The sequence below is a fragment of the Macrobrachium rosenbergii genome, chromosome 56 (genome assembly GCF_040412425.1).
Source record: "Macrobrachium rosenbergii isolate ZJJX-2024 chromosome 56, ASM4041242v1, whole genome shotgun sequence".
Classification (NCBI taxonomy): domain Eukaryota; kingdom Metazoa; phylum Arthropoda; class Malacostraca; order Decapoda; family Palaemonidae; genus Macrobrachium; species Macrobrachium rosenbergii.
The window spans coordinates 42897899-42912898 of record NC_089796.1 but is presented as its reverse complement, the minus strand read 5'-3'; the positions used below and the strand labels follow the sequence as shown (position 1 = coordinate 42912898).

Genomic DNA, 15000 nt, shown 5'->3' with positions numbered 1-15000 from the left:
TGTCTGCTGGTTGTCTGTGAACAGTGAATATTGACTGTAAGTGCTGTCAATTTTTCCACAGGATTATAAACGATTAAATTGTGTTTTCTGAGATTCATTTGCTTAATTAGACCATACGAGTGATTTTCCAAGTTGACGTTAAATGACTGAACTTGGGTAACATAAAGAGTGAGCCAGTGAGCGAATAAAAGAAGCGGGTGTGCGTGCTGGGTGTGGCGAAGAAGGAAAGAAGAAGAGGAAGACGAAGGAGCTTTGTGCAACAAGTTGGACTTGGGGAACGGGAGGAGGAGGAGGAGAAGGATACAAGTAGTAGAAGTAGGGGGACGAGGAGGAGGAGGGAAGCCCCTCCCAAGACACGCCTTGGCTTAACTGGATCTGTTTACCAGGAGCGGCCTTTCCCTAAGGATCCCTGGACTGGGGCAACCCCGTCCCCCTCTTCCCTGGCTAGTATATTCCAGAGAGTACATCACCGAGGCTAAAGAATTATCCTTTCCAGCACTGAGGTCCCACTGTCACTGCTCCCTCAGGGCTTGAAGGACAGGGATAAACGTGTTGGACGTCCTGCTAGACGGGATCAGAAGCGCTGAGCCCGTTTTATGGATCCCTGGGCAAAGCATCAGAGAAGCTGCTGCAGTTTGTCAGGATCTCGGGAAGTGCGAGAGGACATTCATTCTTTATTTTTAGGTCGAATAGCGAAGTGTAACTTAATATAATTGACTCCTGCCTCGCGAACTCAACATCGCCCTGTGCTGGTGCTAAGAGGTAAGAAGGGGCCATCGCGACTGCGCTTTTGGGGCAATGTCGCGATCGGCTTCAGTGTCAGTGCCCCGTCGGGAGCTGTACGTAGTGCCTGAGCGTCGGGCGTCCTTGGAGTTGGAGGATGTTCCTCGTCATCTTCATGACCAGCAGAGGGAGTACGACTCCTGGCCCTGCGACTCCTTCTTCCTCTTGCCTGATGCTGTCCTGGCCATGGACGCCGGGGCTTTCAGGGCTGATCTCATGTCCCTTGACCCTGCCCTCTCGGCTTCCTTGCCCGACTGGGACTTGCCGGGATTAACAGGGCGCACAGATGTGCCATCATCCTTCGATTCGCCACACCGGGGACGCCCACCCGTTCCCCACTCACCCCACCGGGCAGACCGCCGATCACTCACGTTGCTCGACCATCACGAAGGCCTCACGGTCCACTCCGCAGGCCAGGGAACCGTTCTCATAGGTAAGTAAGACAGTTTCGTTATCCTCTTTATTGTTTTTCATGTATTCACTTGGGTGTCTCTCTCTCTCTCTCTCTCTCTCTCTCTCTCTCTCTCTCTCTCTCTCTCTCTCTCTCTCTCTCATCATATTCTCTTTTTGTCTCTTCAGAGATAGGTTTTGCAATATTCCCCATTGGCTGTCAATGAACCTGTTTAGTAAAGCAGACGAAAAACGGTAAGAAAAGGTAAGGTTCCTTCCTCAGGCATTCTCCAGTTCGGAATGGTTTTCCTTTTATCTTTTTCAAAATGTTTCGTTACCCAATACTTAAGTGCATGGCTTATGATCACAGTACTGTTTTGTATAATTGTGTTTCTACTGACAGAAATTATGAAGGTAAATTCTTTAGTATAAAATTGTCTGTTATCATTATTATTAAATCAGAAGAATTAAAGATCAAGTGTATTTGAAATACTTCAGTAGTGCAAAACCGGATTACACGTTTACATGGTAAGCATAATAAAAGGACCACTTAATGATAGTAATATTAGCATAGTCATTTTTCCTTGCATAACCAGTTTTGCTTTCGAGACGTTTTTGATAGCGTTCATTTGGAGTAGAGGATGGTCGTGATTTTACTCTTCTTCAGAGACTGATGGAAGTCGCTCTTTTCCGCGTCTTGCTCATGTAGTAACTGCATTATTATTCACTGAATAGGGAAACGTCAGCGTTTCAATAAGATTTTTCTCGAACGATTGCAAAGGATATATCTTGCGTATTATAAAATAATGTTAGGTTATGTAGTTACAACAGATTTACATTTGAAGCGTTCTCTCGGTATCAGTTAATACTTTTTGGCAGTGGTTTTGCAAAGCCAGTTCATTTCATTTTGGAAGTGGAAAGTGCGATGCCAGAATGTTGTTTACCATTGAAAACTCATAAACAATCAAGAATTCCAAGAAGCCAGTTTTCTTGAAAAATGGAACGCTTTTCAAACTTGAAGCCATTATTGTTATTACACGATTATTTACAATGAGTACCTTTACATGTGAAACTTGCCGAAAATGCCAATAACTCGGCAAGTAGTGCACACGTAAAAAATAAAATAGAAAGCAAAAACAAATTGAATAAAAGTAAATCAGCAAAATAGTAAATAATACGTATTTATATCGGGGTAGAGGTCGGAGAAACTAAGCTAATTGTGCATGTCTGCACGATCATAGCCTATCTTAAATTATATGAATATCGACTTCAGTATAGCTAACATTCAGATAATTCCGTTTATATTTTCCCCCTTTTTGATGTATCGGTCGTTACGTTGAAAGCGGCACATGTCTAACGAGAAAGGAAAAATAGGAAAGTGTCCGTCCATATCTGAAGCCCTTCTGCACAAAGGGATGATTTTTCCAGGAAGGGAGCGGGAGAAGTTTTCAGAAACTGAATTGAATTTCAGTGTCATACGCGGAACTTATATTCAATAAAGTCAGAATTACCAAAGTAACTATAAAACTCGGGGTTAAAAATGTGAGGTTATCAACGTGGAAATTCTTTGCAAAGTGGGTAAATTGTCTCTTAAATTTTAAATAGTTTTTTATCTAATATTGATGAGGATAATTATACTCATTAATAACAAGAATAAAAATACTCTTCATTTGGTCTTCCTGTAATGAGTGCCAACCTACACAAGTTGTAAATGTCTTGAGACGAAGCTATTATTATTAATTATTTTTATTTATTTATTTATTTTTATGTATTTTTATTTATTTATTTATTTATTTTTTGTCTATCACAGTCATCCTATTCGACTGGGTGGCTTTTATAGTGTGGGGTGCCAGGTTGCGTCCTGCCTACTTAGGAGTCAATCACTTTTCTCACTATGTTCGCTGTTTCTAGTAGCACACTCGTCTGCATGAGTCCTGGAGCTACTTCGGCATCCAGCTTTTCCAGATTCCTTTTCAGGGATCTTAGGATCGTGCCTAGTGTTTCTGTGAATATGGGTACAATTTTCACTGGCATATCCCATATGCTTCTTATTTCTATTTTCAGGCCTTGATACTTATCAATTTTTTCTCTTTCTTTCTCATCTACTCTAGTGTCCCATGGTATTGCGACATCAATGAGTGATACTTTCTTCTTGATTTTGTTAATCAGCATCACACCTGGTCTATTGGCACATGTGACCCTATTTGTTCTGATACCGTAGTCCCAGTGGATCTTTGCTTGATCATTTTCTGTCACTCCCTCAGGTTGGTGTTCGTTGTTCGTACCACCAATTAATGCAAGCTAGCTGTTGTTTCTTGCACAGTCTCCAGTGGAGGGCTTTTGCTACTGAATCATGCCTCTTTTTGTACTGGTTCTGTGTTTATGGTCTCGTCTTTCATATTGCACTTCCTGCATATGGGTGAGATGTTATTTCCATCTATTGTTCTTTGAACATGTCTGGTTCTTAGGGCCTGATTTTGTGTTGCTGTTAGCATTCCTTCTGTTTCTTTCTTGAGTTCTCCCCTCTGTAGTCATTGCCATGTTTCATTGCTGGCCAGTTCTTTAGTCTGTCTCATGTACTGTCTGCACATTGGTTTGTTGTGCCATTCCTCTGTTCAGTTTTTCATTCTCCCGTCTCTGTATATTTGTGTGTCTCAGTCTGCTTTTATCAGTCCTTCTTCCCATGCGCTCCTTAGCCACTCGTCTTCACAGGTTTTCAGATATTGCCCCAGTGCTCTGCTGTCGATGTTGATGCAGTCCTCTATGCTTAGTAGCCCTACCCCTCCTTCCTGTCTTGTTATGTATAGTCTGTCTGTATTTGCTCTTCGGTGTAGTGCTTTGTGTATTGGCATGTGTTTCCTAGTTTTGTAGTCTATGCAGCGGAGTTCAACCTCCATCCACTCCACTACCCCTGTGCTGTATCTGATTACTGGTACTGTCCATATGTTGATGGCTTTCGTCATGTTTCCGGTGTTGAGTTTTGACTTCAGTACCACATGTATTCTTTCCTGATTGTGTCCTTCATCTCTTGGTGTTTTATATCATCTATTATTCCCAGGTATTTGTATCCTTTCTCATCTATGTGTTTGATGCTATTCCCATCTGGTAGCTTTATCCCTTCAGTCCTTGTCACTTTGTGTTTTGTACACTGACCAAAGGGAACTTGTTTTTTGTACACTGACCAAGGGGAAGTTTTCTATTCCAAACATCATCCTGATGTCCCCAGATACAATCCTTACTGTATGGATTAGAGTATCTGTTTCCTTGATGCTCTTGCCATAAAGCTTGATGTCTTCCATGAACATCAGATGGTTAATTTTGTTGTTTTCTTACTGCAGTACTTTTGTTATGGGAGTCATGGCTACTACGAAGAGTAGTGGGGACAGTGAATCGCCTTAAAAGATCCCTCTCCTGATGTTAACCTCTGCTAGGCTTATCCCAGAGCTTGTAAGTACTATATTCCAGTTGCACATCATATTTTTTAGGAAGCTGATGGTGTTTTCCTCTACCCCATATATTTTCAGGCATTCTGTTAGCCACATGTGCAGTGTCATGTTGAAGGCTTTCTTGTAGTCAATCCATGCTATGCTTAGGTTGGTTCTCCTTTTCTTACTATTATTCATTACAATTTCGTCAATCAGGAGCTCGTCTTTTGTGCCCCTACACTTCCTTCTACAGCCTTTCTGTTTGTGGGGGATGGTGTTTGTGTCCTCTAGGTAGTTGCATACCCTTTCACTGATGATACCTTTTAGTAACTTCCACATTATTGGTAGGCAGGTGATAGGCCTGTAGTTACTGGCTATATTTCCCTTATTCTTGTCTTTCTGTACTAAGGTTGTTCTTCCTGTGGTCATCATTTTGGGTGCATGGTGGTTTGTGATACAATGCTGGAGTTGTTCTGCTATTCGTGGGTGTAGGGCCATGAAGTTTTTGAGCCAGTATCCATGGACTTCATCGGGACCTGGGCGTTTCCAGTTGGACATTTTCTTTAGTTGGTGTCTGACTGTCTGTCATTATCTCGGTGAATCTTTGTTATGTTCTCCTCATTTCTTCTGCCTTGACTTCCTGGAGCCATGTTGTAGGTTTTTTGTGTGATACCGGATTGCTTCATATGTTTTCCCAGAATTTCTTACTTTGTTCGGCTTCAGGAATTTCCTGGTGGTTGTCTTCCCCTTTTAGCTGTATAGTCTTTTGTGGTTGGTTCCGAAGAGTTTGTTCTGTTGGTATCCTTTATTCCTGTTCATGTACCGTTGGACCTTTAGTCCCTTCTCCTGTGCTTTGTATTTCTCATTCACTTCCTCTTGTTTTCTTGTCCCTTAGCTTCTTTTCTGCCATCTGTTTCAGTTTACTCAAGTCAGGTCTCATTGCCATGATTTGTTTTTCCAGGCGCCTTTTCCAAGACGGTTGCTGTTTTGGTTTCTGTTGGGTTGGTTGTGATGGTGGTGGTGGTGTTTGTATCCACATGGGTTCTGCTACTAGTCTTGCTCCTGTATATACCCATTTAAGTCAGATCTCATGGCCATGATTTGTTTTTCCAGGCGCCTTTTCCAAGACGGTTGCTGTTTTGGTTTCTGTTGGGTTGGTTGTGGTGGTGGTGTTGGTGTTTGTATCCCCATGAGTTCTGCTACTAGCCTTGCTCCTGTATATACCAGGTTATGTGTTTCTATGATATTGGTAGTTCTTCATTGGATGGGTCGATATCGTTCTCGGCTAGCACTCTGCCGGCCCCCTGTTCAAGTCTCCGGCCAGCAAATGAAGAATTAGAGGAATTTATTTCTGATGATAGAAATTTATTTCTTGGTATAATGTGGTTCGGATTCCACAGTAAGCTGTAGGTCCTGTTGCTAGGTAACCAATTGGCTCTTAGCCAAGAAAAATAAGTCTAATCCTTCGGGCCAGTCCTAGAGAGCTGTTAATCAGCTCAGTGGTCTGGTTAAAAAACTAAGGTATACTTAACTTGTGATATTGGTGGTGTGTATTACTCATGTCATTAACTTCACTTGTCTTCTCCCTTAGTTTCTTTGTGTTGTAGATTTTCATGTAGGGGATCTTTGTTCTTTCTGTATCTGGCTTCATCCCTTGTCTGATCTTTACCACCCATTCTGACTTCTCTGTTACATCTGCAGCATTGCCTCGTCTGCCATTGTTTGGTTGCTCATCATTCCTGTCGTCTTTTGTGGCATCGTCTTATAGTTCGTCGTCTTGTCCTTCATTGCTGGTGCTATTTCTCTTTCCATTTCTCTCTTTCTGTTGTGGAGAGCCAGTTCTTTTTCTTTATGTTCCTTACTTGGTCTGCCAGCCTCTGCTCTGTTTGAGGGGGTTTATCTCTCTCATTCCAGATGTTGACCAATCTTTTGTATCCTTTCTGTCGAGTTGCTTCTGATGTAGAATTTCCATATTTCCTTATTTTCTTCTCTAGTCCATTTCTTCTTCTGGTTTGCCTCTGTAGCTCCAGTCTCTGGTTGCTGGTTGCTGTCGTTGTGGTGGTCAGTTGGGCTGCATACCTGGCTGCCTGACAAAGCTCCTCTGTTAAGTATACCTTAGTTTAACCAGACCACTGAGCTGATTAACAGCTCTCCTAGGGCTGGCCCGAAGGATTAGTCTTATTTTACGTGGCTAAGAACCAATTGGTTACCTAGCAACGGGACCTATAGCTTATTGTGGAATCCGAACCACATTATAGCGAGAAATGAATTTCTATCACCAGAAATAAATTCCTCTAATTCTTCACTGGCCGGCCGGAGACACTAACTCGGGCCTAGCAGAGTGCTAGCCGAGAGCTCTACCGACTTCGTTGCCAGGGGTTCCATTACGTCGTTGTCGTTTAATCTTTCCTTTCTTTCCATCATTTCTGAGTTTTGCCATTTAATCCATAGCTGCACCCTACTCCATCGGGAATAGGTACTCATTTACAGCTGAGTAAACTGAGGATATCGTGGTAAAGATCCTTTCCCAAGGAATCAACGCCGAGGAGAGCGGTCACCCATCCAACAACTGACCAGCCCCAACCTTGCTTAACCAGTCCATCGATGAGCTAAACCACTCTACCACGGCGCCCATATTATTTAAGTATTTATTTATTTATTTATTTATTATTATTATTATTATTATTATTATTATTATTATTATTATTATTATTATTATTATTATTATTATTATTATTCCAGCCTTCACGGAAAAAGCCCAGATTACTTATCAAAATAATCTTCTGCAAAAATGATAGGGGACAATTAGATGCAGGTCAGTTTCAGCAACAGAAGAACAGAAGTAATGTAAAAAAGCGTACTAGGAACAAAATGCAAAGAACCCATTGCCCTAAAAATAATGAGTGAAAATAAGAAATCCCGACAATTAAGGGGAAAGCTATGCACACTGAAGCGACAAAAGCACAGTGCGCCTTAAATGGTTATCTGTTTGTAGATGTTTTGTTTCTTTATTATTTTTATGTTATTCACTTGGGTCTCTTTTTTTCTCTCTCTCTCTCATTTTATTAACTGACTGAATCTGTAGTGGGCAGCTTCGGAAATTAATCTCATTAGACTGATTTTTAAGAATCCCTGCATATTTTGAAATATCGTTTTTGACATCAATTGTGGCAATGCTCTCTCTCTCTCTCTCTCTCTCTCTCTCTCTCTCTCTCTCTCTCTCTCTCTCTCTCTCTCTCTCTCTCTGTCAAGTAATACCTGGCGTAAGCCTTGGCAAGGGGACAGATGTTCTTGCTTATTTAATAAAACTTCAAGAAACAAAGATTTTTTTATGATATATGTGACCATACGCTGATCTTTGTTGCAGCATGTACTGTACCATACAGGTAGACTGAAGATTAAGGGAAAAGGTAATTTCTTGGTGGTTAGGTTCATGCATTTGTTATTTTTTTTTAATGTACTGCTGTTTTCTGAGGTACAAACTGATTTTGTGAAAAGTATGTTGGTGTTATTGATTTTACAAATGTAATGAGCTTATAATCTGACCCTCTGGCTATTGGTTTTTGGGAATAATTTGTTAAGAAGTATATAAATGACTTTGAATATAATTGTGAGTGAAATATGGTTGCTTTGTTGCAGAACTTTGGTAATTTAATAGTTATTATTTGTGTATGCGCGCGCTGTTGAGACTAGTCTGTGCTAAACTTCAGGTGCAGTGTGTCAGTTATATGGTTACCCGTTATGACAGGAGAGGTCCTTCTTGAATTTCACCGAAGACTCTATAGGCTCTCTGATCAGCTCTGGTTTAATGTTGTTATCGCTTTATTTGGATGTAGAGTGAAACGTTGCCTGTGGTTCCGAACGTTTACAAATGCGGCAGTGATTAATTTTGTGATTCACATTTAGATTTATTTTATACACTACTGTAACTTTGTCCATGATTTTCTAACTCTAAGAACAGCCTACATAATTGCACGCATGCCCCACCAAAGATACAAAGATACCCTCTCGATGACAGCGGCAAATATGACCCTGCGACCTTGACCTCGTCCTTCATACTTGAAAGAATTGTCATCGGTGCTGTTTGTATTTCACATAGAGATGAGGAGTCCCAGCCCCAGGGACGTTACACATGCGCCGACCAAGGTTCATCCATTCTGCATATTTATTATTGGGGTCTGTGAGGAGGGGGTTGGGCGGGAAGCTGGTCCTAACTTGACAGCAAGTCAAAAGCTGGAGTTCATATCCATACTCTGCAGTTGTTACACACGAAAAAAAATGGCCTATTGATATTTCATATGTAGAGAAAGTAATGATGATAGAAGTAATTAGTAATGGTAACAGCAACAGCTGTTGTTAGAATGTGATTGAATTTCACAATAATTTAGCTATTGTTCTAAAACATTTTTACTTCTTTCTTTTGGCTTTGTGATGATTCGGATATAGTTTTGTTATGCCCTGACATTAGAGAACATTTCTTATACTTTTTTTTTCAGTCGGGAAACTGGATTTCTCAATGTAGCATTTGTCTGTTTGTTTCATTAACTTTTTAAGTTTTTATTTATGGTCTTGAATTCAGAACCGATGTATTTTTTTGTGAGAAATTTAAGAAAATGGATGTTCTCTTTTCTCTATAACTCGTTTCAGACTGGCTGTCCCTTCTTCCTTGTTTGGGCAGTGAAGATAATTAGTCCATTAGGAATTAATTCAATCCTCGCATCTCTCTAGCCCCTAGGATTCTCTCTCTCTCTCTCTCTCTCTCTCTCTCTCTCTCTCTCTCTCTCTCTCTAGTCAGCTCAGCTTTTTTACCATTGCTGTAGTGAGTTTTGTATTGTATGCCGTATTTAACCTAAATATTTCGATTACACGGTTTTCAGAAAAAGGAAAAGTTGGCAAAAACAGGAAGTAGGAATATATGTATGTGTGTGTGTGTGTGTGTGTGTGCGCGCGCGTTTGCTCGTTTGTTTCTATAAAATGAAGTTTGAGATGAAGCCATGTTTCATAATTGTGTATGAAGATTGATTTAGGAACCCCACTTCAGTTTCGTTTGCGTAACCTTTTATGTTGCATAATAATTAGTTAACCTTGAAGAGTAAGAGTAATTGGACGTAGAGGATTTGATTTCAAAGGTACTCCAACTCGCTCTCTTTCACTTACACCATGTCCAAAGTAAAGTAGTAATGGTGTGTGAGTGGTGATTATATTTTGAAACTGTAGCTATTTTTAGTTCTTGTGGCCAACCTTAATTTCTTGCTTTGTTAGTTCCAAGTTTCGGCGCTTTGCGCATAGAACGTGAAATTTGGTTGTTGGTTTTTCGTGTAAATATAAGAGCCTTTTCTGTGGTTTTAACTTTATCTCTGGAACTGAATGGATGGCAGTACGTCTTCTGAACCCTTGTTCGTCACTTCCCCCTCCTCGGCAATGCTCGGTTCGTTTAACAGGCTCTCTCTCTCTCTCTCTCTCTCTCTCTCTCTCTCTCTCTCTCTCTCTCTCTCTCTCTCTCTCTCAGTTGCTCCTTTGTTTCTTTTATGTATTAGTTTATTTATTTTTATACTTAGTTCTTCTCTAAAGATGGGCGCTGTCCTCTTTCAGACGCTACAGATAAAGCAATGCACACAAAAGGATTTGAGTGACAAATTTATTGTTGACGTTAGCCGATATCTCATAGGTGTTGTGTGTCGAGATTATCTACTACTGTATTTAAATTTTTGGTGTATCAGTTGTAAGTTATGCACCGTGGCTTATTAACCATGAATAATACCACTGAGGCCGTGGTTACGTCCGTGGCCTTTGGTATAGTCAAACGAAGTGCTTGTCACATGGACTGCATTGGCCCGCAGTAGTTAGATTGGAGATGAGTAAAGTGAAATAAAATTTTTAAGTCCTTGCTTATGCTTTGATCTCCGGCGCTAGATCCTCAGGCCATTTTGTATGATTCGCTTTGGCGATTTACTGCACAAAGTGCTTTAAACTTCTCGGGTTCTTAAGCGTGTTGATTGCATACTTTCCTCAGAGCTTGCTATTCTTGAGTGGAATAAGGAAATGGATGGTAGCTGCCCCTGAAGGACCACCACATTTGGAATTACAGATTTTCTCAGCAGGATTTAAGTCTGAACCGTTATGTTTTTGAAAGGAACAACATCATTGTCACACTGCAAGATCTGACTTATACTTGATTATTTTGCATGAAATTATGAGTTTTAGGTTAATTATGTCAACGTTTTTTAAGTGGCCAAGTATCCCCACGACCCTTACGTCATGGACTTGATAAATAACACTACTGTCACGCTTACAAGTAAGATTCATGACTAGTTCATCTCTGGCCTGTCAGCTTTAGAACCTTTCGTATAGGACATGGAATACCGTTGCGAAACTTCTAAGCCTAAAACCTTTTGGTTCTTAACAGCATCATTGCTGGTGCTGCTGGGTTAAAATGGGGCTACTGGAAAACGAATAAGTTTTAGAAACGTTCACTCCATCATTGACATCGTTATACTGAGTCTACCATGCTCGAACTGAGAAGTGAATATATGATCGTATAACTAGGGTGATACGTCATTAACATACTTACCAGGACTCTTAAAATATTGCAAGGACACGGACCACTTTATGTGCCTCGCATTTCATGATTTTGAACTCGACACAGTCATAGTCGTGCTGAGGAGTTTATAGTGTAATTTCATTGTAGTCACTCAGGTACTGCAGTACCTAGGACGCTTACATTTGGTGAACGGGACTTTTCCAATATCGGGGTACTTGAACTTTGGGGACTTGGGAATGGCAACTTTTATTTTTCCAGGAACTTCGGTCTATGTGTATGGAGTTTTCTACCTCGATGGATTTGAAAGTTTTTTTTTTTGGACCTTACACACAATTTCAACATTTAGGACCTTTATACTTCATGAAAGGGTTTTGTAATATTTTGGAGCATCAAACTTTATAAAGGGTCTTTAATATCTACCCGGAAGCTTGAGGGTATATGAAAGTCCTGTAGCTCTGGGAAATATTAAGCCTGATTAATAAAATGAATAAATGAATATTTTTACTTGCTTACATGTTGTGTTCGTAAATCCTAAAGTGATAAAACAATACTAAGCGTTTTAATACATAGCTTTGACGTTACCGTTGTTCGTGTTTATTTTAGAATGTATTGATTAGTATATTCTCATTATAACTTGGATTCGTTCCATAAAGTCTTGTTTGAACATTCCAGGGAAGAAATCAGATGTTATGTAAAAAAAAAAACATGAGATTCTAATTATTTTCATATGCCGTTTTTTTTTTTTTTTTTTTTTTTTTCTCCATTTTACTCGTCTGTTTACCTGTGTACGTGGCTACTCTGCCCTTTTAGAAGTGGACGAAACAGCGCCATTAAGGTTCGTCGAGAGAGGTAGAGGTAGGAGTTTTATGGTATGAGGAGGGAGAGGGAGAGGGGGAGGGAGGGTGATGGGGAATGAGGGAGATCTGCTTGGTATTGATTGGTCGCCAAGGTTCAAACCACGCCTTTTCCTCTTCCCCTGGTTTTTTGTAGTTATCTTTTACCTCTTGTGCGTGCGTGTGTTTGGGCGCTCCATTTCATGTTTTGCTATATACTACATGGTTATTACTAATTGTTCAAAGCTCTGTTTTTCTTGGCGGAAGATGCGTACAGTATTTCTGTACACACACACACACACACACACACACACACACACACACACACACACACACACACATATATATATATATATATTAATATATAGTTTGTGTATGTGAGGTTTGTTTTACATTGACATGTGTTGTTTTTAGTAATTAGCATGATTTAGCTCATATTACTAATGTCAGGGCTTATCATTCAGAGAACAGTGGGAATGGATAAGTAAATATCAGGTAGTAGAGAGAACAGTGTAATGAAGTGATCGATTATATACCTGAAACACTTCTGGAATGGTGAATTCGTGTTACAGACTCATTATCATGGTTAACCCTCGAGGTTTCTGTTTGTGCACCCATACTTTCTATTTACCTCAAATTATTTTCCGCGATGGTGAATGGAGTATAGTATTTCATTCTCGTCGAAGCTGCTCCGTCATTGCTATTCAGTCAGCCAGTATGAATAATTAAGCTTCCAACGTTCACCCTGGAATGCACCTCGTGTCTTTCAAGTGATGCGTGGAATTTGAACCCTTGTCCTCAACATTCCTTTGAGCGACGTTTGTATCCTGCATAAATTGTTTGCTCTGTCATTTGTCTCTTCTAAGAACTTTCACCATTTTAGAGAGAGAAAGGACGTTCGTTTTTGTTCGTTTTCCAGCAGAATTCTCAATAACAAAATCTAGAACAAAAAATCTGGTTCCTTGTTTGCCACGGATTCCCCTTTGGTTGGGCCCCAACTCCAGCTGGCACTCTTCTCTCAGGAAGGAATAAGGCCTCCGTCTCTTTTTCTTCTCTCTTCTTTTCTTTTCTTTCTACTACTACCTATTTTTTTTTTAATCCTCTCTTGAGAAATATTGCTGTTGTTAGATTGCAATGGGTTTCTCCTTCACTGGATCCTCTTCCTGGAGCTACCCGTGGGCATTAGCCTACATAATTCTTTCTGCAGTAGATAGTACAGGCCATTCCACAAAGTTAAAATTCCAGGGTATTATAATTTCCTTCAAAAGGGGTTGAAGTTCTTGGACACGAGTTTCCCCCCACAAACTTTTCACATTCCAGGGCGGAGTTATCTAATGTGCAGTAGATAGGGCACAGTGGGCAGCATACCAATATGTAATGCTTAATTCATTAACGGTGATATCGTCTGGTAATGGCGTTCTTGTGTTGAATCTTTGCAGTACGCGGAAACTATGAACAATGTGCTGATGGTTTTTGCATTCGAAAGTTCTCAGAGTTGGTTTTTGTTTCTTTTTTTTTTTCTAGGGAGGTAACGTTATATATAATGGGTTTTTGGTTCTTAGGGCATAACTGTGTGAGTGTGTATATATATATATATATATATATATATATATATATATATATATATATATATATATATATATATATACTGTATATATATACGTTTATATATGTGTATATGTAATATATGTGTGTATCATTCATACTTACATACATACATACACGCATGTATTTACTCACACTGAGGAATAAAAATGCTTCATGTGCGCAATGGTAGATCTGTATTAAAGGAATTAAAACAAACCCAGCCTTTTAAAATGATTCCTGTAGGGAATTTTTTGACGAATGTTGAAATATGTAGATGTTGTCGAGACCGACGTGCCTGCACTATTGTTCCGATTCCCGGTTCAACAAAGCTCTTATTTGTTTTGTGTGTCGCCGTGCCTTTGTAAGCAGTATGTGCAGAGTTGTTTACGAGTTTGTTTTGATGTCGATTCATTTTTTCATCGGCAGTTGTTGCGGGAAGCTGCTGGCAAATGCACTTTTTCCTCTTTGCTATTTGGAAATCAGTCATCATACATTTCCGGAAACCCGGAGCCGTGTTTATATATATATATATATATATATATATATATATATATATATATATATATATATATATATATATATATATATATATATATATATATATATATATATATATTCACATTTTTTTTCCTATTGTATCAGTAGATATAAAATGAGCAGCAATTTATACGACTTTGCAATCCTCGGCGATTATTTTGAACTCACTCAGTATAGTTGCGAATAAATTGCGGAACGGTGGCGATACTTCTTAATCTTTTATATATTTCCTGCTCAGCATGGTTGGGTTTTATGTCACTGCTCTGAAGGAGATGAAAGCTAAACGTAACAACGAAGGAAATAGCGTTTGTGATTATAATGGTTTTCTCTCAAAATGTGGATATATGGAATGCAGTTTTGAGAGGACATGATTAAATGTGTAAGAGTAAATATTTACCTTACAAAATTATGTTCCTTTCTTAATAAAACTTAGAATTGCAGTGTTGTTTGTGAGACCTTCAGGAAAAGGAGAAATAGTTCCAGTTTCGTAGCGAGCTAGAGTCAGTTGTTCCCAGACTACGTGAGCGCGATCCATATTTTCAGTAAAAGTAAGAATTCGTATATCAGTATATTTCTCATGTAGAAAAGTAGTATTTGTTTTGTGATGCCCTTATGAATAGGAGAATTTTGTCTCTATTTGATGCAGAAATTAGGTAATGGGATCACTATTGCCTTTTGAGAAATCAGTCGTTTTGTATGTGTGATGAGGGTTCAGGTGTCTGGCTGTTGTGAGGTAACTATAACTGTTGAATAAATGGTAAGTTTGGTAATCAAATATCAAGCTGTTTTTGCTGGTGCGTTTCAAAAAGTTGAGTTTTATGAGAGGCATTTTATGTCATGTGAATTGATTTGTCTTGTTGTGTATGTGCTGCAAAATTGAGTAGTATTTTGTGGGCGCATTCAC

The 15000-nt window shown here is 39.5% G+C and overlaps 1 protein-coding gene across 24 annotated transcripts in view; it reads left to right on the top strand.

The window, feature by feature from the left end:
- Positions 1-15000, top strand: part of LOC136836475 (ensconsin-like) — a 652260-nt gene that overhangs the window by 109251 nt on the left and 528009 nt on the right. For 21 of the 24 annotated variants that reach the window (XM_067100793.1, XM_067100801.1, XM_067100795.1 and 18 more), the window contains exon 2: positions 62-1216. The exons of 1 other annotated variant lie outside the window; for it this stretch is intronic. In XM_067100793.1, the coding sequence (XP_066956894.1) occupies positions 799-1216 (418 nt within the window). In that variant the 5' untranslated portion in view covers positions 62-798. Of the gene's footprint in view, positions 1217-15000 lie in introns of all 24 variants that reach the window. 2 more of the 24 variants (XM_067100782.1, XM_067100764.1) reach the window with 1 other exon arrangement.